Raw genomic sequence first — 27,940 nt, 5'->3', positions numbered from 1 at the left:
CCAGGCAACCGTCCCTCCCCGCCGCGAGGTGCGCAAGCGCACTCTACAGCAGAAGTCGGCGCATGCACAGTCGCCTCCCGCCCCTCTTCCAGCCAGGCGTCCAACGACCAAATGGGAGGAACGCGCCTGCGCCGGGGCGCCGCTCGGCTGCTCGGCTCCGCAGTAGCTGTTCTCGGCGGATGCACCTGCTGGCACCGGACAGTCAGGACTGGCTCTACACTTGAGTCTGACTGAGGAATTCGTACTCTTCTCACATCGCAAGACAAGAAACGGCTGCGAGAAAGGACCGGCGTAACCCGGGAAACGTCCCGGGGTGGCCCCTGAGCGCCCTGCCGGGCAGGTGGGCGAGGGGCGGGGCCGAGGGATGGGTGTTGAAGGACTGGACGAGGCAGAGGGCGGGGCTAAGGGGCGGCACTAAGAGATGGGGCGTTGAAGGACGGCCTGGCCGAGGGATGCGGCAGTGAAGGATTGGACGCAGGCGGGGGCGGGGCCGAGGGTAGGCCAAGGGAGGATGTGGGCAAGAGGCGGGGTCAATGGGCGGGGCCAAGGAGCGGAATGGAGGGATGTGCGGTGGAGGGCGCGGGAGAGGGGCGGGGCGGAGCGTCACCTGAGCAGCTGCGAGGGGGCGGGGCTAATGTACGGGGTGGGGCGAGGGCGGGGCGGAGCGTCTGGAGAACAGCTGCGAGGGGCGGGGCTGGCTGGCGTGGCGGGCGGGCGTGGCGTGCGCTGACGTCGCGGCCGGACACGTCGGCGGCGCTGCGGCCGCGGGCACCGGAGCCGGATATACTAAGATGGCTGCAGCGGCTGCCGTATCTGCGCTCGTCTTAGCCGCCCTGCCGGCTTCCGCCCGCGGCTCCTGAGCGGCCGGCACCCGGGATTGCCGAGGCGCCGGGCGGGAGCCGGCTCGGGGCCCAGCCTCCCAGAGGCGCGCCGGTGAGGGCCGGGGTCAGGGTGGAGGGAGGCGGGCGGGTAGAGCAGGCCCAGCCCCGGGCGGGCTGTGCGTTTCCGGGGTGCCGCAGGAGGGCTGTCGGGGTCGCCGGGTGGGCCGGGAGCCCTGCCGCCGCGCGCTGGCCGCGGTCCGCACTTCGTCCCCCCGTCGGTCAGACGGACGCGGACCCCACGCGTGCGGCCGCGTCCTTGACAAGCGCCTGTCTTCTCAGCTGTGTTGACACTTGTCTTAGCTGCGGCGGCCTCGGCGTGGGGTCTTGTCGGAGTGGCTGGAAGATAGGCCAGACGTGCAACTTTTTTTAAAAAAGAGTGCGAGCGCTTAGGACATTTCTTAGCATGCCCTTTGCCTCGAAGGTCCTGACGTCGCCTTGTGCTCATTGGTTGGAAGAGTTCTACGGAGCTCTGCAGGTGGTGAGACGGCTTTCCGCCTGCACCGCGGAGTGGCATTGCTGTCGCCTGTGGTAATTTCGCGGCAAGGCGGCCAAGATGTTGTTGCAGCGGAGGTCGAGCGCCAGTGGTTTATATCAAGGGTGAGAGGTTGCGTGTGAGCCGGCTGTGTCCTCTCTGGGATGAAGGGGGGTCACAGTAGAGCGCCTGGACGCGCCCCAGCCGTTTACAACCGGCTTTGCCCCTTCACCTTTAGGCGGCTTGGAGGTAGGGCATGAGTGGCTTGTTAGGGCTTGGTTTTCCATGCACGGGCTGCAGGTGCTGAGCCAGAGAGGTCTTTCCGGTCCCCTCTGTGGCGAGCGCGGTTCTAGAGCGAGGCTGCTGGGAGTGCGAGCACAAGCCCCCCCCCCCACCCCCCTCCCTGCAGTTGGTGTTCCTGCACTTTCGTGGGGTCGTGGGCGCTGCCCTCTCCCCGAGATAAGGCGGAGGCAGAGCAGGTGACCTCCTCTGTGACTCATCCACCTGTGATGGCAGTCGCCACCACGGGTCTGAAGGTGGTGCTGCATGTGCTTCGGGGCAGTGTCCGTGCGAACTTGAGCAGACTCCCTCCTGAGCGGCCTTCCGGGTCCTCGTCGTTTGTGGCAGTATGCAGACCCCCTTCTCTTTCCCCTGAACGCCCGGCTGTGTTTGACTCTGGACTCAGGACTCGGGAAAGTTGGAGTCTGTGGTGTCTCTGGGTCCAGTGTCCCACAGCCTGGCAGGGACTGCAGCCCCGGGGCGGCTGTGGGTGGAGGGGTGGGCTCAGGTGCTCCTTCGCAGTCCTGTCGGTTTACACACAGCAGGGGGCAGCGGCTGGGGGGCGGGGGGGGGGGCCTGCCTGGACCATCTCAGTGCAGTGGCCAGGAATTTACACTGAAACTAGGTCAAGCGTAGGCGTTTCACACAGGTACGTGCACTTTAAGTGAGGAGATAGGTTTGCGAATAACACGCCTTTAAGGTCAGCTGGCCTCCTCGAAACCGCCTCGTAAAGTCCGAGGCCTGAGGCTGCAGGGTGGTCCCCGGACAGAGTGAAGTTCCCCGCGGTCAGGGGATGACCGCTGTGCGGCTGCGTTGTTTTCTGCCAGTGAACAGAGAAAAAGGATCAGACGGATGAGATACATCAAGGTCGTCCCAGATGAAATGGGTGTGTTGCTAGGAAGTTCTCCGCTGGGGCGGCGTGGGGAGCGGGGGGTGCCGCTCTGTAGAGCGTGGTGGTGTGTGCCTCCTGGTCCAGGAGTTGAGAAAATGACTTGAACGTCTCCTGCAGGAAACCGTCTAGGTGTACACCTGCGGCACTCAGGTCCCATGAGGTTCCCCTGTTGGACAGTGGGGTGGGGCTAGGGCAGCCCCGCGTCCCCTGACGGCAGAAACGCCAAAGGGACCCGAGACCTCACCGCACGCAGCCGCTCGCTGTGCAGGGGCGTGTGCCGGGGCTGCCGGGCTGCCGGGCTGGGCCCGGTCCTGCCCCCCCACCCCCAGGTGGCGCCTGGCAGACACCCTCCGGGCCTGCGCTCTGTACTCACCTTCTCACTGCTGCTGGGGGGGCGGGGCGAGGGTCTCCGCGGAAGCCTCCCGAGGAGGAGGAGGAGGAGGAGGAGGAGGAGGAGGAGGAGGAGGGCGTGTCCTGGGAGATGCAGTGCCTTTCACCGTAGGAAGAGGAGGCTCCGGTGGTTCTACCGTCAGTCCCTACGAAGCTGAGCAGTGAATGTCCTTTATTTTGAAATGGCGGCGTAGAACCAAATGAAGTGTCTGATGCTGTTCCCAATACACAGCCCACTAAATCTGAGTGGCTTTCAAGGTGCTCGTCGCGTGGAAAGGGTTTCCTGTCGGCCAGGGACAGCGTGTGTGGGCAGTGATGGTAGTGAGCTGGTAGGTGTCCCGGACTGGCATTCAGGTGGGGGCAGCAACCGCATTTGTGAACCCTTTACGTACAGCGCACTGGTCCGTGGTTTCTTCACCTGGGCGTTGGGAGGGCTTCCAAGAACAAAGTCACCGCACCTCTGCAGGAACGTGGCTGGGTCTGCAGAGCCCACCCCCCACCCCGCCTCCCCCCGTGGCCGCTTCCTCCGCTGGCTCAGTCGGGCCTGGTTGCGCGGGAGGGCAGCGCCGGGAAAGGGGGGGGGGGGGCTGATGCAGAGGAGAGGGCTTTCCAGGGAGGCGGCACTCGGACTTTGCCTTGGGAGTGCAAGGTAGCCGTTAGGACCATGCTTAACGTATCTTACTAACGAACAGCAACGAAAACACTGTGAAGAGGGTTTTTGCTCCTGTGTTGTTGTTTTTTTAAGACTTAAAAAAATTGATTCTTAGAGGAAGGGAAAGAGAAAGAAACGTTGATATGTTGTTCCACTTATTGATGCATTCACGGGTTGATCTTCGTATGTGCCCTGACCGGGGATCGAACCTACAACCTTGGCGTATTGGGATGATGCTCTAACCCACTGAGCAACCCAGCCAGGGCGCCCCTTTGTTTCTGTAACTCTGCCTGTTAACAAGAAGGTTTGCCTCAAGCCCCTTGGTCAACTTTACAGCTGCTCTGCTTGGCCTGGGCTTTACCGGGCCTGGCTTTGCAGCCCCGGCACGTGGTGGAGGACCTGGTTTCCCTGTTGGCGCGCAGCCGGTCCCCATGCCGGAAAGCGGGCCGTTTTACGTGCTGGGGGAGAGGCCTGGAGATGGAGCCATTGTATCGCTCTGTACTGCTCTTTCACGAAGGAAAACAGAAGAGCCCGTTTTAAACTTTGATTGTCTTTTCGAGATTTAAAGTCACCTGCGTGGAAAGTGTGATGCGCAGCCTCAGCAGAGGAGCTGGCACTCTCTGGGTCTGGTGACAAGTCACAGGAAGAGGGACCACATCGCTGGTAGTAAATCAGACAGGCAGGTTCTGCTCGTACCCGCCGGCTCGGTGAGGGCAGTAGCAGGCGGCGGCCTTCTGGTGGGTCTTCCGCTGAATTGCGCGTAGCTGCGTCCCAGAGAGTGGCAGTGGTGTGGACGGCAGTGGACGGTCAGCAGCCCTGGACGGGGGGGAGCCGGGCAGATGAGCCCTCCGTGGAACCACCGTCTGGCTGTTTCCTGCTCCTTCCTTTTCCTGATCGCGGCCAGGACCTTGAATTTGTAGATTTTGTGCCAATTTTCTCTTTTTCTCTTTCTTTTTCAGCTCAAATCAAGGATTACCTTGATCCCGCTTCTCTCCGTAAGCAGCGTCTAACTGGACAAGAGCTCGGCCATGCAGCCACCGCCACAGGCTGTCCCACCCAGTGTGGTGGGGCCGCCTCCGGCGGGGAGCCCCCCGAACGTGCTGTGGCCCAGCGGCTCGTACCGGAGACCGGCACCTGCTGGCGCCCCGGGAGCCGCAGTGGCTCACCCACTGCAGCCGGTGACGGACCCCTTCGCATTCAGCAGACAGGTGCAGCAGGGCGCCGCACCGGCCCTGGCCCCACCCCCACCAGCGCTCTTTCAGCACCCCGGTCTGCCGGTGCCGCACTCAGATGCCGAGGGCAGCTGCCAAGGACCACGTGAGCTCCTGCCGAGACCTCTGTCCCAGCCCCGGCCGGGGGCGAGTCCCTTTTCCGGCGTGCTGACTCCCCCAGCACCCCCCGGGCCCGAGATGAGCAGGGGGGCCGAGGTCGTCTCCAGCCCCGAGCGCCACGCTCAGGCCCAGTACATTCCAGCAGCGGGTCCGGACGCTCCGTACGGGGGCCCTCTGCGTGGGGGCGTGCCTGGGCCCGACAGGCCCCCAAGTGGGCAGAACCCCCACAGCAGCGCTGCGGCCCCCCCTTTCTTCTCTCAGCCTCGCCAGCAAGTGCCCGGGCAGTGGGGGCCCGTGCACGGAGGCCCAGAGGCCTTGGGCCAGCATTACCGGCCCTGCCCAGAAGGGCTTTTTCCAAATGCGGTGCCCCAGGCCTCCGGTGTGTCCCACTTCCTTGCTCCGTCCAGCCTACCTCAGGGTCCTGACCGAGAGCAACACGACCCCCCCGTCGCAGGGCCCTCAGCTGGCGACGGGAGAGAGGAGATGGCCTACGTGCCAAGTGGGAACCACTCGGCGAGGCACTTCGACCTGGACGGCGCGCTCAGGCCGCACCCCAGCGCGGGGAACCCTCGGGCCGGCTGGGAGGCCAGGCCGAGCCCCAGGGTGCATAAGGAGCCGGCGGCAGACCCTGCTCTGGTGAATCCCTTTGCTCAGGGAAGCGGCCCAGAAGGCCTTGCCAACTCGGGCGCGCTCGCCATGTTTTTCCAAGGAGGAGAGACGGAAAACGAGGAGACCCTCTCGTCTGAAAACACGGGCTCCGCTGCTCAGTCCGGCGCGGCCGGTGTCTTCCCCGGCCCTGGCCTGGGCCCTCCCCCTGCGCACGGTGGTGCAGGCAGCGCTTACCAGGCTTTTCCCAGAGGCCCGCGCAGCGAGACCGCGCAGCAGGGAGGAGACACGCAGCCTTACTTCCCTCGGTCCGCGGGCACCCAGCACGATAAGCCGCCCGCCCGGACCACGGCCGTGGACCTGTGGGGCGACGTGGCAGGCGCCGGACCTCCCGACACGGGGGGCACTCACTGCGAGAACGCGGAGAACTTGGAGTTTGTGCAGAACCAGGAGGTTCTCCCGAGCGAGCCCCCCGGTTCGGGTGCTTTCTCCCCGGGCGATCAGCTCAGATACGGGCCCCTTCCCGGGCCCGCGGCCCCCAGGCTCAGCGCCGCGGGCCACGCTGGAGGCGGGGGCTCGAGTCTCGAGGCCCTGGACGCGCCGCCGCACCCTGTGCGGTCGGACAGCGTGTCGTCCGCTTACAGCGGCAGGAGCCGCCGCAGCGGGCCCGGAGCCGCCAGGCCGCAGGACCTGGGCACCTTCATCCAGCAGGAGGCTGGGAAGGCCGAGGACGAGGCTCCCGGGAGCTTCTTCAAGCAGATCGACTCTTCTCCCGTAGGGGGCGAGACCGACGGGAGCCCCGGTCCCCGCAGCAGCCGGTCCCAGCCCTTGACCCCAAGTCCCCCCAAACCCACAGGGGTGTTTCAGACGAGTGCAAACAGCTCTTTTGAACCAGTGAGGTCCCACCTCGTTGGAGTAAAACCAGCGGAGGCAGACCGTGCCAACGTGGTGGGGGAGGTGAAGGCGGCCCCCACCCCTCAGGCGCGGAGGCCGGCCGCCGTCCTGCCCGATGCCTGCCCCGGCAACCTGGAGCAGCCGCCAGACAACATGGAGACCCTCCTCCCGCCCCAGGCCTGTCCGCTGCCTCCCACCACCCCCGCCGAAGCCGGTCATGGGCTTCCACACCCTGGGGGGCCGCCCTTGGAGACCGTGCTTCTGACCCCTGAGAAGAGGCCCTCTGCCCGGGCCCAAGGGGCCCTGAAGTGTGAGAGCCCAGCCACGACTCTGTGGGCGCAGAACGAGCTGCCGGACTTCGGGGGCAACGTCCTTCTCGCCCCCGCCGCCCCTGCGCTTCACGTGCCCGGGAGGCCTCCGCCGTCGGGTGTGACTCAGCCTCCGGACGAGGGGGTGCCTGGTCAGCTGTCCCGGCGGCCGGGCTGCCTGCCCCCTCTGCAGGGCGGGGACAGCATCGGCGCCTCCGAGAACCTCGAGAACCCTCCCAAGCTGGGGGAAGAAGAGGCCCTCCCGTCGCAGGCCAGGTCTGGTTATGCCAGTCTGCTGTCCTCGCCGCCCACCGAGTCTTTGCAGAACCAGCCCGTCTTGGTCGCTCAGCCCGATCGGAGCTCCAGTCTAGCTCAGCCCGTGCATTTCCCAGCGTCCTCGTCGGGCGCTAACGAGAAGGCCCCGTCCCGGAGAGAGGCTTGGGCCGGGGACAGGCCTGCCGTGGGCAGCCGGGCCCCTGGGGCCGATTCCGGAGAAGCCGCGCCTCCGCCCGGGGTGCCTCTGCCTGAGGGTCTCGCCCAGAGCGGTTTCCCACAAGCCTCTGGTGCTTCCGAAGCGGCCTCCACTCAGCCTGCCAGTTTGCTGGTTCAGTCGCCGTCTCGTCCAACCCCAAGGAACTCGCTTCCGGAAGGCCAGAAGACACAGGGCTCGGAGAGCGCCCTTCCGGAGCTGGCTGGCAGCGCTGCCGGGAGCGCAGGCTTCACGCTGGTGTCGCCCGCAGACCCCGCCCTGGGGCCGCGTGGTGACAAGGCAGAGCGCCCTGGTGGCCGGGAGGAGACCCCAGGAGCCCTGGACTTCACGTTGCATGGGACCCTAGAGCACCCCGTAAGACTGTGTAGCCCGTCCCCTTCCGGAGGCCCAGCCTCTCATCAGCTGGCCGCCCCCAGTCACCCCGGACTGCCTGGGCCTGGGGTGCATGACCCGGCCCGTTTCTACCAACAGGTGGCAAAAGGGGCTCAGGAGCAGCGCGGCCTGGAGAGAGTCCAGCAGGGTCCGGCTCCCCCGCCCCCACAAGGGTCCAGAGCAGCAGCCTCCGAACCCGCAAACCCAGAAAGTCTGCCACTGCGAGGACGGCCCCCAGACGCCGCAAGCCCGGCTCCAGCTGACCCCGCCCAGCAGCCGCTCCCTCGGCCGCCTCGGTCCTCCAGCGCGTCGCTCGTGTCCGGCAGCCCGAGCCAGGCGGCCGTGCCGCCGGGCCAGCAGTGGGCGCAGCCCCCACCCCTGGACCCGGCGTCGTACTATTACTACAGGGCCCCGTACGACGGCTTCCAGGCCCAGCACCCCTCCCCGTACCTGCCGGACCCTGGCGCCGCCCCGCTCTTCTACCAGGTAGGGTCGCGCCTGGGCCGCCAGCCTGGGCCCGGCGGTCTCCCTCACGCCCCTCGGCAGGGTCTGTCGGGGCGGAAGCGGCCGCAGTGCACGCCTGGGCAGGACCCTGGCCCTGCGGGCCGTTCGTGAGAGGGGCGCTCCCACCCCCACCACCCCGCCAGGCACTAGTTTTCGTGCGGCGCGGCGCCCCAGCCCCAGGTTCCCGCCGCACCGCTGGGCGGCCTGCAGACCCGGGTTCCGAGTGGGGGGGAGAGCTGCCTGGCGCCTGTGAGCGGCCGTGACGTCAGAAACCGAAGAAGCTGCGGGAAAACCGCAGTCTCTTGAGTTCCTCCTTCGCAGGAGAAGCGAGAGAAGTTGGGCGTGGCGGGTCACCCGATGAAGCAGTGAGGAGGGGGAAACGCCGTGAGCTCCTCCCGGGCCGGGGGAGCCCCAGTGCTGCGGGGGGCCCTGCTGCCACTCAGAAGGCCCTTGGCCACTTCCGTCGTGCGGCGGGCTGGCGGGCGTGCCAGCTGGGCTCCGTCTAGCCCCGCGTGTGTTTGAAAGAGGGGGTCCAGTGGGCGTGTGTGACTGTTGCCTGCTGCCCCTTGCCTCTGTCCGGGCCTGGTGGCGCTGGGGCACAGCCGAGGCAGCGGGGTCGTGGCCCAGGGAGGGGGGTGCTGCCGACCCACAGCAGGCAGGGCAGGGCAGGGCGGGCCGCCGGCCTGGGGGCCTTGTGGTCCGCGGGCTGGGGCAGAGCCAGGCTGGGTGGTGGGAGGCGTGGCCCTGAGTGTCTCTGTGTGTGACACCTCTGACCACTGACACCTGCCAGCTCCAGGTCCCTAGAGGGGCCACGTGGAAGTCATGCTCTCTCAAGAGCCCAGAAAAGGCCACTAGGGACATCTTTTCTTTTTTTTAAGACTTTATTTATTTTAAGAGGGAAGGGAGGGAGAAAGAGGAAGAAAAACACCCACGTATAGTTGCATCTTGTGCACCCCTTACTGGGCCTGGCCACAACCCAGGCACGTGCCCTGACCGGGCATCGAACCGGTGACCCTTTGGGTCTCAGGCAGGCACTCGATCCACGGAGCCACGCCAGGCAGGGCACGTCGGTTTTCTGTTTTGCACAGGGAAGCCCTCGTGTCCCTCGCCCAGGCGCGCGGCACCTGCACCGCGGAGAGCCGTGCTCCCTCTGCTCGGTGGGCGGGCCCCGGCGGCTGGCTGACGCTGCGCAAACCTCTCCCCCGGCAGGACGTGTACAGCCTCTACGAGCCCAGGTACAGGCCCTACGAGGGTGCGGCCCACCCCTACGCCGACAACTACCGCTGCCCCGAGCCCGAGCGGCCCAGCTCCCGGGCGAGCCACTGCTCAGACCGGCCGTCTGCCAGGTGAGCAGCGTGCGCGTCGCCGGCTGCGGTGGGAACGTCGTGGTTGGGGAAGACCGTGCGTGTGGAGGGGGACACGGGCCGGCTGTGTTGCTCTGCCCACGTGGACGGGCTGTGAGGTGCCTTTGCAGGTGGAGGCGCACACTGCCATGCCGACAGCCCGCACCGAGCCGGGCCCGACCCTGTGCAGGGCCCTGGGCCGGCCCCGCTGTCCTCGAGCAAGGGTCGCCCCGGCCCAGGCCACGGTCCCGCTCTGGAGGCTCGCCGACTGAACGCTGGGGGGCCCAGGCCTCGGCCGCCACGGGTCACAGAGTCCTGGGTGCTTTGGCCAGGCTGGCTCAGGCCCGAGTGCAGCCGGCAAGCTGGGCCTGAAAGCCCGTATTTTTCTGCCACTGTGGCCTCCCGTGCCGCAGACCCCGGGTGTCGCTGTGCTGCGTGCTCGTGCCGACTCTGGCTCGGTCCCGAGGTTCCTGACCGGGGTGCTGCGGGTCCTGGCGCCGCGCCCCTGCTGAGTGAGGGCACCGCGGTCAGGGACCTCCGCTCGGGCTGGTGGGGTCGGGATGGGGGGCGGCTGCCATCGCGCTGGCTCTGCCCGCCCTCCGGAGCCTCACCTGGCGGGGTGACGTCTCGTAGGTGTGGGTGTTGCTGCAGGGGTCCCTGGCTCCTCACACGTGGGACAGGGAAGGCCCGGTCGCTGTCATAGACCCGGTAGGCGCGCTGCCTTTCGGAAGTGGGGCTTCCAGGTGCTGGTCTTGGGGCGCCCGGTGCTTGCCGGTGAGCCTTTGCCGTCCGCGGACCTCTGTCCGTGCTGCCGAGGGGCTTGCTGAGCTGCGTGGGGCCCGAGCCCCAGGTGCTGTGTGAGAGAAGTCCCGGGTCTCGGTGCCCCGGTGCTGCCCTCCCCCCGGAAGTGATCCGATGCAGCGGGGCAGGGGCGGGTGTCGTCTGGGGCTCCCGTGAGGCCGGGGGCGCAGGCGCGGGAGGAGCCGGGGTGCAGCGGACTTTCCCCCCGTTCAGCCGCATGCACCGCACCGTGGCGCCCCCCACCCCTGAGGCTGGCGGCTCTGTGGGAGGTTTGTCACCGGGGCCCCTCGGAGGACACTCGGGTGGGCGCAGTCTGTGCGGCGGGTCGGGAGGTCGGCCTCCAGCCGGGCCCCGGGCCTCGGCTGCGTCTGCCGTCCGCTCCCCGAGGAGCTGTCTCCGTCCCGCTCCCCCGGGGCGACAGCGTGGGGAACACAGGCCCTCCGGTGCCAGCACGCTCGCGCGGGGGCCATCAGAGAGAAACGGGGAGTCCCGCAGGCTCGTCGCCACGTGCAGTGGGGGCCCCTGGTCCCGCTTGCCCTCCACCGGGCGCTTTCAGAGTGCCCGTCGCCCTGGGCAGGCCCGTGGGACGGCCACCCCGCCGCACCTCTCCGCAGCAGGTGACGTGTCGGGGCCCCTGTGTGTTTTCAGGCAAGGGCACCCCGAAGGCCACTCGGATCCCAGACGCGGGTGGAGCAGCCAGAGCGACTACGCCAGCTACTACTGCGGCCAGTACGACTACGGAGGTGCGTAGAGGCGCCCGCCGGAGCCCGCGGGCCCCGGGAGGCGGGGCGGCGCTGCACTCGCTGCTCCGGGGGCCCCTGGGGTGTCCCTTCGCTCGTCTCTGGCGTCGTGCAGGAGCCCAGGTCGCCTGCGTCTGGACGTGCTCCTGTTGCTGCTTCCCGTTTGGAGGTTGCACCTTAATTACGGTGTTGTGTGTTCGTCGTATTTGCAGTTTTCTTTGGTTTTTTAGCAAAGCGTCATACCAGGAGCCTGGAGCTGCCTTGTTTGTAAACTAAACAGAACTCGAAAGCAGCTCCTCCGTGGCACTAGCCACGTCTGCCGTGCTCCGTGGCCACGCGGGGCTGTGGCTCTGGCATGGAGGGCGCAGGCATGTCCCCTCACTATCAGGCAGGGTGTGCCTCATGGCCACACGTCCCCGAGCCCTGCTGCGCCCTCTGCTGGGCGGGGCCCTGTGCTCAGTGCAGAGCAGGGTCCCGCACGGCCGCCGCCCTCCGCTCACGGGCCTCTGCTTCCCTGCGTCACCGTCAGCAGCAGCTCCGCTCACACTCTCACACTCGCCGGAAGTGGTGCATCCGGTTTGTCTGAACGCCACTGTTTTGCTTTTTTCTCATGTGTGAGAAATACAGGGTTGCCTCTCACACACGCCCCCCACTGGGGACCTGGCCTGCGACCCAGGCATATGCCCTGACTGGGAATCGAACCCGTGACCCTCCAGTCCTCAGGCCAGTGCTCAGTCCACTGAGCCGCAGTTACTGGCCTTTTTTAAAGTCGTCTTTCAGTTTTGAGAGTTTCCTGAGGCGTCGTGGACCACATCAGAAGGGACGTGTGTGGAGCGTGTTGTTGCGGGGTTGGCTGCTAGAGGTGGCGGCTCTGAGCCACAACTCGAGCCACCCAGCAGGTGCACGCGTGGGGAGAGGGACAGCCAGCGGCCTCAGGTCTCGGACGTGCCGGCAGGGCTCAGCCGGGACACCGGTGCCTCAGTTAGCACCCCAGGGTCGTGCCGACTTCGGGGGGAAAGTCTGGTGCCGCGGGGAGCCTGCGAGCACGCGCCAGTGCTGGGCGCTGTGGCTCTCCAGGGAGCGCGGGGCGCCGCCTCCCGTGCGAGCGAGCGTGCGAGCGAGCGTGCTCACCCAGCACTCCCTCGCCCGCAGAGCCGGGTCGCTGGGACCGGTACCCCTACGGCTCCAGGTTCCGGGACCCCCGCCCCTACGACCGCGGTTACTGGTACGATGCCGACTACGACCTGTACAGGAAGGAGAGCTACGCTTACACCGACAGGTGGGTTGCACGCCCCTTGCCGAGGAGGTCGGGCAGAAGTCAGAGCTGCGCCCGTGGCCGCCCCGGGGGCTGCGGCTGTGTGCGGGGGTCCCGCGGAGCAGCTGGCGTTCCCGTCGCTGTCTGACGGGGGGCACGGCCCAGGTCTCCCGGCGACTCTCATCGTGGGCACCTGGTCTTGCCGGTGTCCACGGGAAGTGTGCCCGCTGGCCACGCACTGGCGGCGTGCTCCTCCGAGGCTGCAGGCGGGGCCTGGGCGTGCACTTGGGGACGGTGACCCCTTGAGGGCGGGCTCTCGAGGCTCCTCTCGAGTCAGGACTGGGGAGGAGGGCGGGGCGGGGCGGGGGCTGCAGTGGCACGGCCTTGTCCTGGGTCCCTCGTCCCAGGTGGGGCTCACAGCCCTTACCGCCTCTGCCCCGCTGCCCCTCCAGGCCCGAGAGGTACGACGACCCCTGGAAGTACGACCCTCGCTTCACAGGGAGTTTCGACGATGACCCCGAGCCCCGCAGGGACCCCTACGGGGACGACGCGGACCGCCGCAGCGTGCACAGCGAGCGCTCGGCGCAGAGCCTGCGCAGCCGCCGCAGCAGCTTCAGCGCCCACTCGCAGCAGGTGGGGCGGGCGGCCGGGCGGGCGCCCCTCCGTCCACACGGTCCTGTCTTGACGCAGCCCCCACCCCGAGCTCGGGCAGCGCCCCCAGGTCTCACCTGCTCTGCATTCTCCAGAGTCAGGTCTACAGAGGTCGCGGTGTGACTGCGGGCCCTTACGAGGCCCCGCCTCCGCCAGGCTCCTTCCACGGGGACTACACCTATGACGCCTACGTCGGCAGTGTCAGCGGCGCCCAGGGCTTCTCGGAGTACGGCTACCCTGCCGACTGGCCCACCGTGGAGCAAGGTGTGTGGGGTCGAGGCCCTGGCGCCTGCAGGTGCCGGGGGCACCAGGTCACACCGCAGGGTGGCTTTGCAGGCCTGGTGTGAGACGGGGGTGGGGGCGGGGGCGAGGTGCAGCTCTGGTGGGAGTCGGTGGGGGCTGTCCTGACCCCCCGCAGGGTAAGGACAGCTGGGCCCGGTGTGCATGCCCGTCCGAGCGGCGGCCGTCCCAGGGCTGGCAGCACCCCTCTGGCTGTGGACTGGCCCCCGGGCCTGAGAGCCGTCCCCACCCCTCCCGGCGAGTGCCCGTGCCTGGCTCTGAGGGCAGGCTCCCCGCCCAGTTCCTGCGCGGGGCCTCACACCGGCCACATGGGTAGCAGCCTGCCAAGGAGACTTGTAATTCCCCTAGAAAAGCTGTTGTCAGCTTGTCACATGTGTCCCGTTGTCCCTCTGAGATGCTGTATCTTGAAAACCACAAAAATACATGTAAACGCTACTTTCCTTCTTAAAGTAGCACTTCCATGGGACACCCTCCTTTCTGGCCCGTGACGTTGCACTCGGTCACTTCCGCCGGGTGCGGGGGCACTTGTCTCGGTGGCTGGGGCACGGAGGGCCCCGAGAGCTCTGCCTCCTGGGACTCGGGCCTCCAGGCTGGTGTTCAGAGCAGCTTTTTTTATACAGACGCCCAGAGGTGGCCAACGTGAAGAGGAGGAGTTGTTGTGGGCCGCACATTAAATACAGTGTGACACGCAATCACAAAAACCTCATCGTGTTTTAAGGAAACTTGCAATTTTGTGTTGGGCAGCATTCATACGTGTCCTGGTCCGCATGTGGCCCGCGAGCCACAGGTTGGACACCCCTGATTGGAGACTAGCTTATCCTTTTTAAAAAAGATGTTGTTTGTTTATTTCAGAAAGAGGAGAAGGGAGAAAGAGAGAAACATCCATGTGTGGCTGCCTCTCAAGCGCCCCCTACTGGGGACCTGGCCTGCAGCCCAGGCACGTGCCCTGACTGGGAATAGAACCAGCGACCCACTGAGCCACACCAGCCAGGGCTAGTTTCTTGTTTTTGATAGTTTAAACATTTTGCTAACACACGCTGAAGTTGTGCTTTTTCGTGGGATGTTAGCAGTTTTGCCTTCTGGCTGAGAGCCAGTGCATCTGCGGTCCCAGCCGTGTGGGCTCCTGGGCACCCCAGCTGCCGCTCTGGTCCGGTGCGCCCAGAACTGACCGGGGCTGTTTGCTGTGTGTGTCCTTCCGCCGCAGCTCCGTCGAGACCCACGTCCCCCGAGAAGTTCTCGGTGCCTCACGTCTGCGCCAGGTTCGGCCCCGGGGGCCAGCTCATCAAAGTGATCCCTAACCTGCCTTCGGAGGGGCAGCCGGCCTTGGTGGAGGTGCACAGCATGGAGGTGAGGCCGGGGCGCGGCCACTCTGAGAAACAGCCGTGCAGGGGTTTCCTCCTGGGGGTCCCCAGCTGATGAGATGCTCCCGTTCTGTTTGGGTATATGTCTCACCTTTACGTGCGTTTCTGACTTTGAGGGGAGGATGCTGTGGATGCTCGTTCACTGGTGGTTTTAGAAAATGGGTTCAAGGCGCCTCATGCTCCTGTGGCTGCCGGGGCACGGGGTGCCCCGGGGGCTGGTGGGAAGTGGGCACTCTGTTTCGTGGCTCCACGTGTATCGGGGCCTTGCTTTAGCGTTCGGGGGGCCGGGGCGGGTCTCACTGCTTAAAATGAGGTTTGAAAGTCACCGTGGCCGTCCAGGCACAGCCGTGCCCCGGGATGGAGCCTTCGCCTCCCCGGTGGGGTGGGGGCGGCCGTCCCCGGGCAGCAGGTGTGGCGGGCACAGGCGGGGCCTGCCCCTGAGCTGCCCTCTCCCCGCCCCGCCCCCTGCAGACGCTGCTGCAGCACCTGCCGGAGCAGGAGGAGATGCGTGCATTCCCGGGGCCGCTCGGCAAGTACGTCCCGCCGGGGCGCCGGGAGGCTGGCTGGCGGCCGTGGCTGCGGGAGGCCTCGCCGCCGTGCCTGCCGCCGGTCCCTGAGTGTCCTTCTTCTTTCAGAGACGACACCCATAAAGTGGATGTTATTAATTTTGCACAGAACAAAGCCACAAAATGTTTGCAGAACGAGAACTTAATTGACAAAGAGTCTGCAAATCTGCTCTGGAACTTTATCATTCTGCTGTGCAGACAAAACGGGGTGCGTGCAGTTCTGCCTTGAGGAGCCTCTCTCTGGCCCTGAGTCTCGGGGGCCCCGGGGCCTCCCAGGCACGGGGAGCCGTCTCAGCGGGGACTCGGGGGTGTGGGAGGCGAGCAGGGCGTGCCTTTGGGGCGAAGGGAGGTTCAGGCCCACCGTGCCTGCCTGTCAGGGGGTCTGCGGTCTGTCCGCCTCGCTCTCGGCCCCGGGCGGGGGGTGGGGACTGGCGGCCCGTGCCGTGGCAGCCTGGTGTGCTCATGTGCGCAGACCGGCCGGGGTCCTCGGCTGAGCAGGGCCCGCGGGAAGTGCTGCCGTCACGAAGCCCCCGTTCTCCCTGTCCCTGCCGCCCTGCAGACCGTGGTGGGTACCGACATCGCGGAGTTGTTGTTGCAAGACCACAAGACGGTGTGGCTTCCTGGGAAGTCGCCCAACGAGGCCAACCTGATCGACTTCACGAACGAGGCCCTGGAGCAGGCCGAGGAGGAGGAGTCAGGGGAGGCCCAGCTCTCGTTCCTCACGGACAGCCAGGCCGCCGCCGCCAGCTCCCGGGAGAAGGAGACGGAGCGGTTCCGAGAGCTGCTGCTCTACGGCCGTAAGAAGGTGCGTCCGCCCCGTGCGGCATCGGTGCCAGGAAGCAGGTGTGGGGGGGTGTTGGGGGTCAACGGTAACGTCACGGCCTGATGTCCGTGAAGAACGGTCACGTCCGTGAGGCGCTGCGGGGCCCCTCGTGTCACCTCTCGGAAGGCGGCACGGTAGTTAGGTGTGGCCAGCGCCCGAGGCTTGTAGGCTCTGCTTCTTGCCGTGCAGCAGCTAAACGCACTTGCTGGGCTGGGGCTGGGCCCTGCGGGTACAGCTGTCTCAGGGACAGGCGCGTGCACGAGACGGAGTGCACCCTGTTGTCATGGTTACGGTCACTGGTGGCCCGGGGCCTCTGAAGTGCAGTGGGTCCCGGGGCAGCCGGTGCCCGGTGGGAGCGGGCCACCCTGCTGCACTCGCAGGCCTGCAGGTGTGGGCGGGCGCCCGGGCGCCACGGGCAGGTGCTGGCGCTGTGGAAGTTCACGCCAGTTGCATGGAGTGGGGGGGCGGGTCCAGGGCGGAGGGGTGCCGGTGTGCCGTGGGCGACCACAGCCCCATGGCTCCGGCAGCAGGGGCCCGGTGGGCCGTGTGTCCATGGCCGTTCTGCGCCGTGGTCGCTCGGGCCCCGGCAGAGGCCGCCTGAGTTGGGCCCCGGGTCGTTCGGCTGATGGGGGGCTCCCCCCAGGCCGAGCAGACAGACCTCCGGAGCCAGGGGATGACGGGCGTGGGTGCCATTTCCCGGTGGGCCCCGGGGGGGAGGGCTTTCTGGGGGTGGCGCGCCGCCCCCCCGTGGCCCCGCTTCGGCCGGGCCTGCTGGCTGGCGTGCTGCAGGCCGCCGACGGGAGCAGTGAGTGTGCAGCGACGTGGGCGGGGACCGCGGGGCAGCGTGCTCCTCCCTGACTCGCGAGCTGTGCACGGGTGTGCGGGGGGCACCCCGGCCCAGGCGCCCCCACTCGCTCGTCCTCTCTCCTCCCCGGGGTGCGGGCGGCACACTCCGTGCTGCTGCCGGCACGGAGTCAGGCCGCGGGACCCCTGCGCTGCTTTGCAGGACGCTTTGGAGTCTGCGATGAAGAACGGCTTGTGGGGTCACGCTCTGCTGCTCGCCAGCAAGATGGACAGCCGGACCCACGCCCGCGTCATGACCAGGTGCGGCGTCTCGAGGGGCTGGCGGTGAGCGGGCCCAGCGGCAGCGCCCCGGCTGCTCGTCGAGGCGCGCGGGCGTCCGGCTCGCGCCCCGGGGGACGGGGGCCCCGCCGTGCTGCAGTGCTGCCGCAGGACACGGGCGCCCCGTGCTCACCGCGCGGGGCGGGCCCTGGCCCCCCAGGGAGCTCTGGAGGCCGCCTCCTCCTCTTTCACAGAGGGGCCTGCTCTGACCCTGAGCCGTGGCCGCTGCCACGTGAGGCCTCAGGGCTGGTCAGGAGGGGGCTGAGGCGAGCCGGGCCCTGCGTCCCCTGTCTTGTCGTTCCGCCGGCCGAGCTGGGCTGTCTCTGCTCGTGTCTCCCCAGGTTCGCCAACAGTCTCCCCATCAACGACCCCCTGCAGACCGTCTACCAGCTGATGTCCGGGCGGATGCCCGCGGCCTCCACGGTCAGTGGGCCCTCCCAGCGCCCCCGCGGCCCCGCCGCTGTCGGCACGGGCTGCCGGGAAGGCCTCGTCCTGGGACGGGACGATGTTTCTGTCCTGCCCTCGCCCCGGGACCTTCCCTGCGCCTGAGCCCGGCCGCCGCAGAGCTCAAGGGCACTTCCTTCCCGGCTGAGGGTTTGCTCTGCTTGCCTTTCCCGTGACCTCAGTGCTGCGGAGACGAGAAGTGGGGGGACTGGCGGCCGCACCTGGCGATGGTCCTGTCCAACCTGAGCCACAACGTGGAGGTGGAGTCGAGGACGATGGCCACGATGGGTGACACGCTAGGTGGGTCGGGTGCCGGCAGGGCCGCGCCCCTCTCCGCCCTCGGCTCCTGGCCTCGGGCCCCGGGAGGCCCGGGTGAGACGTGGCCGCCTTGTGTCTCCAGCCTCGAGGGGCCTCCTGGATGCCGCCCACTTCTGCTACCTCATGGCCCAGGTCGGGTTCGGCGTGTACCCGAAGAAGACCGCAAAGCTCGTGCTGATCGGGTCGAGCCACAGGTGAGGCGGCGTGTGGCCGTGGGTGTCCCGTGGAGGGAAACGGGAGCCGCAGCGCGGCCACGTGGCCGTGCCCTGTGGGGAGGCGCGCCCGTGCCGACGCGCTCAAAGGTCCGAGAAACCCCTCTCCTCCACAGTTTACCGTTTCCAAAGTTTGCGACCAACGAGGCCATCCAGCGGACGGAGGCCTACGAGTACGCCCAGTCGCTGGGCGCCCAGTGCGACCCCCTGCCCAGCTTCCAGGTGAGCGCGGGCGCGGGCTGGAGGGCGGCGGGTGTTTCTGACGTCCCGTGGGGGAGGTTGTTGGAGCCGTACTGTTCCAGGGTGGCCCTGCTAAACTGAGGGTTTGTTTGTGTTTTGGGTTTTAATATTCTATTGGAAACTGTATCTTGTTTTTTCTGGCCGTTTTTGGTGTGACGGGGGTGTGTTTTCTGGCCCACGAGCGTGTGCGAGTATGTGTAAACAAGTGTGCACATGTATGCGTGTGAGTGAGCACGTGAATGGGAGAGAGCACGAGTGTGTGTGTGTGACTGTGGTCAGTGTGTGCGAGTGTGTGTGCGCGCACACGGAAACACGGGTCCCCCAGCGCTGGCAGACAGTGCGTGCGTGCGGGCCGGGCCGTGGCCTCTGTGGCCGGGGCCCTGGCGGCACTCCGGCGGGCGTCGAGAGGAAGTGAGCTGCTCAGGGCCTCCGTTGTCCCCTTGGGTGTGAGACGTCCCGGGGGGTGGGGACCGGCGTTGCTGTGGGGACCAGGGGCACACGACACTCGTGGAACACCCGGAGCCCGTCAGCCTGTGGGGGACTGCGGGGCAACCGGGAAGCTGGGGAGGACACGGGGGTGGCCGAGCTGTGTGTGTGTGTTCTAGGTGTTCAAGTTCATCTACTCGTGCCGCCTGGCGGACCTGGGGCTGGCCACCCAGGCCTTCCACTACTGCGAGGCCATCGCCAGGAGCATCCTGTTGCGACCCCAGAGCCACTCCCCTGTGCTCATTGGCCGGCTGGTTGAGGTGCCGCCCCCCACGCGAGGCTGACAGCCCTGGGCGGGGGCGGGGCGGGGGCGGGGGCGGGACTGAGCTCAGGGGCGGGTTCCACACGGAGATGTTCTGGGCAGCAGTCCGGTGCTGGGTGTGTCAGCGTGGGGACCTCCCGCCGTGCGCCCCGGTGCAGGAGGCAGCAGGGGCGAGGGGTGAGCCTCGAGGGGAGCAGGGCTTCCCCGTTCCGCCTGGGTCGAGGCGGCTCGGTCTGGCGGCGGCGCCCGTGGGAGCCTCCGGGTCCCGGCGGCCCGTGGAGGGCCTCGTGCCGGCTCCGGAGAGTGGGGACGGCGCGGCTGGCCTCCGGGCTGTGTGAGCCGTGCATGGGACGGCGGACAGCGCCCCGCAGTGCCAAAGGGACCCCATCGTCGTCTCCCCTCCCCCGGGAGGGTCGCTTTGTAAAACGTGCTCGTGCGGCACCTAGCGAGGGTTTTTGTCGTGGGGGTTTCAGACGGCTGCGTCCGTGACACCAGGCCAGGCTCACGCACCTGGACCTGCCCCCGCCCCTCCCCCCACCGCCCAGTCCAAGTGTGTGCGTGTCCGGGCCCTCTCAGCGCTCGGGCCGGTCCGTGCGGTCAGGCGGTGGGGGTGCTGCTGGCCTCCGCAGGGTGAGCACCCGTCAGCGGGCGGCCCCGCCGGCCCTGTTCCCGCAGCAGCGCTGTGCGCACGCGCCGCACGGCCCAGAGGGGCGCGGCCGGAACCCTGAGGGGCCGCCTCTCCCGGTCGGCGCGGGCTTCGAAGACGCCGGTGGCAGCGGGGCCCTGTCTCCCGCGCGTCTGCAGGTCGCTTCCCGGCTGCGGCTCTTCGACCCGCAGCTGAAGGAGAGGCCGGAGGAGGAGTCCTTTGCGGAGCCCGCCTGGCTGGCCCAGCTGCAGCGGGTGCAGAAGCAGGTTGAGGTGCGCGGCAGCTCTCGGCCGTGGGGCCGGGGGAGGCGTGTGGCCCCTGCCTCCCCGGCCCGCAGTGGGAGGTGGGGACGGGACGGTGTTGGGGGTGTGCGTCGGCGAGGCCTGAGGTGTCTCTCCCCCAGGAGGGCGCTGCGCCGTGGAGCCAGGACGCGGCCGTCCCCCGGCCCTGCCCCAGCACACCAAGCTCCGAGGGCGGGCAGCGTGACGGCCCGGAGCTGGAGCGGCCCTCAGACCTGGGCACCGAGAACCCACTGCTGGCGCCACCCATGCCCAGCGCCGAGCACCCCGGCCAGGGCGTGTGGCTGCTGCCCTCAGGTGAGCCTGCGCGAGGAGCGGGGTCCATGTGTCCGTCTCTCGGGCGCCCTGCCCCGGGGTGCTCGGCCCTTCTGCTCCAAAGGCCGCTCCCCCACCGCCCAGCAGGAAGCGTGCCCCGGGGCCGCCGCCAGCGAGCCACCGCGGGTGCCAGTCGGACTCTCTCCCCCTGTCCCCGTGCAGCTCTGCCGACACTCCACGACAGCCAGCCCGCCTTCCCGGCCGGGGTGCCCATGTTCCCGGTGCCGCCCCTGGGCCCTGCCGAGCCGGGGCCCGGCTATGGGCTCCCAGGCTCTGCGCTGGGCTTTGCCGAGCCCCCGGGGCCCGGCCTGCCACCCAGCGCGCCATCATCCCTCCAGGACAGCGAGCGCCCCCTGCGGGAGGCCAGGCCCCAGGACCCAGGTGCGTCTGCCTGGGGCCCAGGGTGGGGCTGGCCCTCCTGTCCCCAGAGCTGGCTGGTGGGAGAGACTGGAGTCCCTTGAACCTGAAATGAGTTCCGTTGCTCAGTAGATACCACAACCTCAGACCCATTCGGCTTGGACGAACGGGTTCTCTGAGTGTCGCTGCTAGTTCCTTGCCTTCGGGTGTGGAGTGCGGTGGTCTGGGGCGTGACACGCTGGCCCGAGGTGGGCCCCGGCTGTCGCCCTCCTCCCGTGCCCATGCGCCTGCCCCGGGCTGGGCCTTCCAGCCTCGGTCGGTGTGGGCCGTGCCAGGTGGGGCCTGAGTTTGGGGGCGCCCAGCCTGGGTCCCCACACCGCACAGCTCTGGGAGCGTGGCTCTCGGAGTCCCGGTGGCCCCGGGTCACGGGCCTGTCTCCCGTCCACAGGAACGGTGCTGCCGGACCCCCGGGGGGGAGACTCGCTGGCAGAGCGGAGAGAAGAGGACTTCGGCGGCACATTCGACGTGGTAGCTGCCGCCCTCCTCGGGGGGTGGGGCCCCAGGCTCCTTGCTCTGTGGTGGGAGGTGGGCGGGCCGTGCCCGCGGGGGCTCTTCCGGAAAAGCCGGAACCCTCAGAACTCGAGGGCTCAGCGAGGCCAGGAGGGGGACGGGGTCGTGTGCCGGCGCGACAGGCGTTACTTGGAGGAGAGGGAGGGCCCGTCCGGTGGCGCCGCCCTGTCAGCGACCCCTGTGCGAGGGAGGGCGGCCCCTGCGCCTGCCCTGCGATGGGCCCCAGTCCCCACTGGCCCCTGGAGGCTGAGACCCACTTTGTCAGACGTGCTGGCCGACCCCCGAGCGGGGTGGGGGATGGGGGGACTCTTGCTCACAGGCCGCTCCCCGGAGCCTCCCTTGCGGCTGTGCGGCCTGGGACAGACACCCGTCAGCAGGCGACCGCTGGGGTTGGAGCCTCGCTGCGTGTCCTGCCGCTGAGACGCTCCGTCCTGGGGCGCGCGGGTGCGAGAGCTCAGCGGTGCCGACCAACGGTCACCCCAGGGGCGCGTGCTTTCACCTGTGACACGCCCGCCCCACCCCCGCTTCCCCCTCTCTGCATGCGGAGCCCGCGCCCCGACCCCCGCAGCGCCTGGTGGTGAGGTCGCTGCCAGGCGCCGGCTGCCCTCTGCCCACTGGGCCTGCGGGCCCGAGTCCCTTCCCTCGCTGTCCCCGCTGGCCTGGGGGCTGGTCTGGGGCTCCCCGGAGGCACCCCAGCTGAGCCCCCCCCCCCCCCCCGGCCGTGCCCAGGGCTCCTCGAGGACACTGCCGGACTCGGGGGCCGCCCCGGCGTGGGGGGCCCTGCAGCCCCCGTCCCTGACGCCCGCTCCTGAAGCAGCGAAGGGCCCGGGACAAGCGGCCAGAAAGGAGCCCAAGAAGGTACCGCACGGCTCGCCCCGGCGGCCGGGGGGGGGGGATGCGGGTCTTCCTCCTCCGAGCGGCCGAGCGTGCTGGGGCGGGCGGGCACCCAGGGAAGTGTGTGAAGGGCGCGCAGCCTGGCAGACGGCCTTGTCCGCGCCCACGTGACCCACGGCCCCGACCAGAGCCAGGGCGGCTCCGGCCCCCTGTGGGGGGGGATCCTGTGTGTCTGTGGCCTGTTGGCACCCTCCCCCCGGGGGTGACCTCCCCTCTGACCTCTGCCGCCTGGGTGAGTGGCGGTCATCACTGCACGCCACACGGAGGGGGCTCGTCCCTCAGGTTTGGGCAGCGACCCCTGCCCCCGGGCGCCCACAGTGCGTTGCCCTTCCTCCCGACGGGGTGCCGGGGCCGGCCTGCATCGGGCCGGCTCTCCGGGGGTGTGCCCGCTGCCGGGAGGCACTGCTGGGCTGGGTGCGGGCGGCCTCTCCCGCAGCCGCCCCAGCCGTCCGGGCCTGGGCCCCGTGTGCCCGGCGGGTGCCCCCGGCCCTGGTGGCGGCCTTCTGCTGGTGGGGGTGCTCATCGCCCCCGCGCCGCCCTCTCCCGGCGCCGCCGTCTGCCGGGCTCCCCTGCAGCGGCCGGTGTCAGCCGGGAGCCGTGCACGTTCAGGATGGGGGACCCGGGAGGCGGGGTGGTCCCATGCGCGCAGACGGGGCGCAGCGGCCTGGCGAGCGTGGGCGGCCGCCGCCGCGCCGTTCCCGGGAGCAGAGCACGGTGTTGACGGGAAAGACATTGCCCAGCGGGTCGTGCCCCCACCCCCCTCGTGGGAGCAGAGAGGGACTGTGCTCAGAGGGTCCCACACGGACTCCCCCCCCCCCACGCCTCAGGTGGGGAGGGTGTGGGGGCTGCTCACACGTCGGCATTCAGACACGAAAAGCTCCAGGAGACACAGGCTGGTTGTGACTTGTTCCCGTTGTGGTCAAGTGCACAAGGTGACATTGTGTCTGCCACCGCTCTCTCCAGGACGGTCCGTCTTCCCTCACGGACACCCGGTCCCGACGGAAGCCCCACTCCCACCCCTGCCCCTCCCCCAGCCCCGGCCCACCGTGGGCTCCCTGTCCCTGTGGGTCGGCCCCCTGCAGGGACCGCGTGGGAGCGGGACCTCACCGGAGTGCCCCTGTGCCATGTCACTCGGCACGACGTCCTCCGGGGCGTGTCCTGGTTTTCGTTTAGGGCAGCGAGTCCTGGTTCTCCTGGCTCATCCGGAAGAAGAAGCCGGAAGCGTTTCTGCCAGCAGACACGCACAAGACGGTGAGTGTCGGAGTGCGGCCCTCGAGGACGCGGTGGGTGTTCTGGCATGTCCGTGGGCGGTTGTGGGCGTGGGGTCAGTTTCATAGCGACCCCGGGACACACCTTCCCGAGCCCTGACGAGTCCCAGTCCCCAGTCGTCAGCCCCCGTGCTGCCCGCCCTTCCCGCTGACACTGTCCTCTGTCCCTCCGCGGCGGCAGATCGTCTGGGACCATGAGAAGAACCGGTGGGTGGACACCAGCGAGCCAGAGGAGGAGGTGCGTGGGGGCGGTGGGGGGGCTGGGAGGGGGAGGTGTGTGGGGGGGAGCCTGGGAGGAGGAGGTGCGTGGGGGCGGTGGGGGGCCTGGGAGGGGGAGGTGTGTGGGGGGGAGCCTGGGAGGAGGAGGTGCGTGGGGGTGGGGGGGGCCCTGCCTCCCGGGCTCCTGTCCGTGGCATGTCCCGGGCTTCTGGGTCCGGAGGCAGATCCCTGGAGCCCACCCCCCATCCCTCTGCAGAAGAAAGCTCCGCCCCCGCCTCCAGTGTCGCTCCCTAAGGCTCCACAGGCCCCAGCCCCTGGGCCTGGAGGGCCCCCCCGAGCGTCCGTGAACATGTTCTCCAGGAAAGCAGGTAACACCCCAGCCACAAGAGCTGGCGTGGGGGGCCCACCTGTCCTCCCGGCCCCCCGAGTTCCGTGCGCGGCGGGTGGCCGTGCTCAGGCACAGAGGGGCCCGGTGAGTGGTGAGGACCCCCGGGGAGGACCCGACCAGCCGCTCTTAGCGAGGGGCCAGGAGCCCCCTGTGGGGGGTGAGCCTCGCCGAGGGCAGACGCCCGCAGAGGCTCCGCGTGGGGGCGGGGTCATTGGGCGTGCCCCCTGACCTGCCCCCTCCCTGGCCGCAGGCGGCACGCGGGCGCGCTACGTGGACGTCCTGAACCCGGGCGGGCCCCAGCGCGCCGACCCGGCCCCGGCCCCCGCGGACCTCTTCGCCCCGCTGGCCCCGCTCCCGCTGCCGGCATCCGTGTTCGGACCAAACCCAGGTGGGCAGGCCTCGGACCCTTCCTCCAAGTCACGGCCCAGCTCCTCCCTGAGGGGTGGCGGCCCCAGCCCCGGAGGGCCTTGCTCCCCCTCCTCCGAGAGAGCAGGCGGGCGTGGGTCTCGGATGTGATCCCCCCTCCCCCAACTGTCTCCTCCACAGAAGCAGAGGGAGCCCCGCCCGCAGAGGGGGCTGGCAGGGAGGGGCACGCCGCAGCTGGGGGTCCAGCCCATCCGGAGCCTTCTTCGGAGCCCAAGGTGAGCGGGCGCGGCGGGGCAGGAAGGGGCACCCTCCTCCCAGGCCGAGACTGTGGGCCCCGACCCTGTGTGACCTGTTTCCCTCGTGTCCCCGGGAGCAGGGGACGCAGTCCAGCCCCACGCGTGGTGTGGCGTGTCCTGACGGTCTGATGGAGATCGGGGCAGCACACGGAGGTGGTCCCGTGTCTAACGCACACGCGATGTGGGACGGGTGTCGTGTGGGGTGCGGAGCCGTATCCACAGGGGTCGACCCCGGTTCCCAGTTAACTCCTCTGTGAAGTTTGGGGACGTCACTGCCCCGGGCCTCAGTGTCCTGCTCTGAGAAACGGGGCAGAGAGGACACCAGGTCCCAGGCCACTGGGGGCGCGAGGTGGGACAGGAGGGTGACATCAGGGTGCGCGTGCGGTGGGCTCTCGCCCCGCTTCTCCGAGGGGGTGCTGTGCAGACACGGCCGTGTGCAGCCCTGTGCCGCCCGCCCGCCGACGGGGCGGGTCTGCTGGACGGGGCGGGTGACGCACCCATGTCTCCCGGCAGGCGGTCAGCTCGGCAGCCTCGCTCCCTGCGCTGGACCTGGCCCCCTGCCCCGCGGACGGCCCCCAGGGGGGCGAGGTAAGGGGCGCCGCGCGGTCTCCGCCCGAAGTCCAGGCTGTGGGCGCCCGTCCTCCCTGCCCTGTGCCGCGGCCCCTTCCTCAGAGATGAACGGTCGCGGGAAGGAGAGGCAGCACACTCGCTTTCTCAGCTCGGAAACGCTGCCCCGTCCCGAGCGCACAGCCGCCCGCGCTTGGGCAGAGCCACGTGGGGCCGGGGACAGCGAGGGGCCTGGGCTCACACTCGGGCCCGCGGCCTGGCCTGTGACGGCCTGTATTCCTCGGGGGCCTGAGGTCCAGCGGCTCCAGCTGAGGCCTGGACACCCCCCGAGCTCGAGGCACCGCGACGTGGGGACTCCGGGCTCTGCCTGGCTCTCCCCGGGGGCGTCCTGCTGGCTTGCTGGCTCCGCGGACCGACCCGGCAGCGGGGCGTGGCCTGCACGCTGACCCTGTGTCGTGTTCTCGCTGTCTTGTAGCTTTCGCGCTGTAGCTCAATGAGTTCCCTGTCGCGGGAAGTGAGCCAGCATCTCAACCAGGTACCCGAGGCTGGCGGCGCTCGCTGCGCGCAGGGCTGGGGCGGGGCTCCTCTCCCCGGCCCAGCGCAGGGAGGGCTCCTGGCGGCCGGGCCCGGCCCGGCCTCCCCCGCAGTCGGCCGGAGCCTCGGTGCAGCCCTCTCTGCACATCGCACCCTGAACCCCGGGGACGGATGCTTCAGGTCCGAAGGGACCGACACTGGTTGCTGGAGCAGGCGTGCTGCCCGGCCCTTGGCTTTGGCTGCTTCTCTGTGAACCACCGCGTGGTCCGTCTGGTGTGGCAGTGGGTCTCTTCCGTGTGCTTCTGTGGCTTTTCCGAAAGAGCCACGAGTCCTCGCTCCGTCGTGCGTGTTTGAGAGTGCGCGGCACCCTCTCGCTGAGCTGAGCTCTCTGGTTTCCAGGCTCCCGGTGACCAGCCCCCGGCCGCAGGCACCCCCGGGGCCTCCGTGCCCTTCTACAACCCCACGCAGTTTGCACAGGTGCGTGCTCGCTGTCTCGGGGGCAGGGAGAGGCCTGGCCCCCAGCTGTGCCCCTGCCCCAGGCTCTGCCGCAGCCGTGCCTGCCTGCCCTTCCTCCCCTCCCCTCCCCTCCCCTTGGCAGTGCTCCCAACTGTGCGCTCCGGCTCCTCCCTTCTCCCTCCCGGACCCCCACCCCTGCGGTGGAGACCTGCTGCTGGGTTAGGGGGGCCGAGTGGGAGCAGGGTCTGCAGGGGGTCTTGGCACTCGGAGTGGACCGCCTCCCCCGACCCCGGGCTGCCCTGACGCTCACCCCACCCCGTCTTGCTGCCTGTGGCGCCCTGGCCCCTCCCTCAGAGCCGGTCCCGCCGCCCCTGCTGCAGCAGGGGGGGGGGGGGGGGGGGGCGCGTCTGTGGGCCAGGCTGCTGCTTGGCTTCTCTCCCCGCCCCTCCCTCTCCCGGGACCGGGGTGTCCCACTGCCGCTCGGCCACCCATCTGAGTTTCCGCTTCGGGGTTCGGTCCCTTTCCCCCCATCACCTGTTTCTCGTGTGTCCTGTCTCCACCACGAGAACCTCTTGGCCCTCGGCCCCGTTAGGGTTTGTGAGGAGCGTTCCCTGTCCTTCCCGGGTGCCTCCCGGGTCCTCCGATGCTCCGCCCCGGAACCGGCTGCCTGGAGCCCCAGCGCCCCGCTGCGCCTCTGTCAAAGGCAGCGCCGGCGTCCGGTCCCGGCTGGGCCGCGGCCGCAGCAAGGGGCGGGGCGGACGCGCCTGTCCGACGCCAGGGTGTGCGCTGCCGCGCTCCCCAGGCCCCCGCCGAGCGCCACCCCATGGGGCGGGCGGGCGAGTCCATGCTGCTCTGTCGTTCCAGGCCCCTGCCGCCGCGGGGAGTTCAAGGTCGGGGAGGATCGGCCAGAGGAAGTACCCGGCGCTGAGATAGACCGGCCCCTGTTCTGCATTAGCCTTGGACGCTCGGACCGCTTGCCTGCCACCGCCTTCCGACCGGTGGCGCCCGGCCCTGCCGCCAGAGCCCGCCCTGCAGCCCCTCCGAGACCCGAGACCCGGAGTGGAGGCGTGCCCTCGGCTCAGAGGCTCACGCCCGAAGGGGGCCTCGAGGAGACACCGCCTGGTCCCCGGGGTGGCGCTCCGAGCGTGGCTGGACTCTGCCATGGGGCAGGCTTGGAACCTCAGGGACGGGGCGTCCCTCACAGCCCGACGCGAACCGCTGCCAGGCCCGTCCCCGGCTCGTCCGGGACACTGGGAGGAAGGACGCGCCGACTTCTGCCCCGGCCCCGCGCTGGGAGCCTGGCACGGGGCCCTGTGGGTGTCCCTCTGAGTGGCCTCCGGGGGTCACCTCAGCCGCCCTTCAGTGCGCGTCCCTCCGCAGCGGAGAGGTCCCGGCGGCCCCGAGGCTTCTGTGGCCCGGGCGGCACACGAGGGGCCTCCTGCCACCTGGGGACTCGCCGGGTCCGTCCTGGAGAGAGGGAAGAGACCCAGCACAGCTGTGCGCCACGTGGGACTGGTCCTCCCCGGCCCGCCGGCGCTGCCGCCGCGATCATCACTCGTGGACTCAGACCCTCTGGGGGCGTGGCCGGGCCGCACACACAGTCGGAGCAGCCGTGGGGCCGCCACACCTGTGCCTGGGGCTCCGGTCCCCCCACCCCGTGGCCGGCACACTCTGCCCGCCTGGGCGACGCGCTGCGGGGCTGGCCGCATCTGAAGGAAGTATCTGAACACGGTTTCTTACCAGAAGCTCTAGAAGCTGATACTTCTGCCC

At 69.1% G+C, this 27,940-nt stretch overlaps 1 protein-coding gene across 4 annotated transcripts; it reads left to right on the top strand.

The window, feature by feature from the left end:
• The first annotated feature begins 84 nt into the window (after window positions 1-84).
• SEC16A (SEC16 homolog A, endoplasmic reticulum export factor) lies at window positions 85-27,445 on the top strand. 4 transcript variants are annotated; one of them, XM_036022430.1, is made up of 31 exons: window positions 85-340; window positions 4,526-8,053; window positions 9,281-9,417; window positions 10,864-10,958; window positions 12,108-12,234; window positions 12,663-12,843; window positions 12,957-13,125; window positions 14,366-14,508; window positions 14,994-15,055; window positions 15,158-15,296; window positions 15,648-15,893; window positions 16,918-17,015; window positions 17,375-17,456; window positions 17,660-17,777; window positions 17,878-17,989; window positions 18,124-18,229; window positions 18,853-18,993; window positions 19,800-19,913; window positions 20,045-20,237; window positions 20,418-20,636; window positions 21,061-21,140; window positions 21,912-22,040; window positions 23,250-23,327; window positions 23,526-23,582; window positions 23,820-23,931; window positions 24,202-24,339; window positions 24,498-24,592; window positions 25,127-25,201; window positions 25,656-25,715; window positions 26,114-26,191; window positions 27,035-27,445. In XM_036022430.1, exons 2-31 carry the CDS (start codon window positions 4,595-4,597, stop codon window positions 27,101-27,103), a joined length of 6,912 nt encoding a protein of 2,303 aa, XP_035878323.1. In that variant the 5' UTR covers window positions 85-340; window positions 4,526-4,594; the 3' UTR covers window positions 27,104-27,445. The 4 variants fall into 4 exon arrangements, with proteins under 4 accessions (XP_035878323.1, XP_028376675.1, XP_035878324.1 ...); XM_028520874.2 differs by lacking the exon at window positions 85-340 and adding an exon at window positions 722-933; XM_036022431.1 differs by lacking the exons at window positions 85-340; window positions 25,656-25,715 and adding an exon at window positions 722-933.
• The last annotated feature ends 495 nt before the right edge of the window (window positions 27,446-27,940 follow it).

This window comes from Phyllostomus discolor, chromosome 3 (genome assembly GCF_004126475.2).
Source record: "Phyllostomus discolor isolate MPI-MPIP mPhyDis1 chromosome 3, mPhyDis1.pri.v3, whole genome shotgun sequence".
Taxonomy (NCBI): Eukaryota; Metazoa; Chordata; class Mammalia; order Chiroptera; family Phyllostomidae; genus Phyllostomus; species Phyllostomus discolor.
The sequence above is the reverse complement of the archived record's forward strand: the minus strand, read 5'-3'. Positions and strand labels throughout refer to the sequence as shown.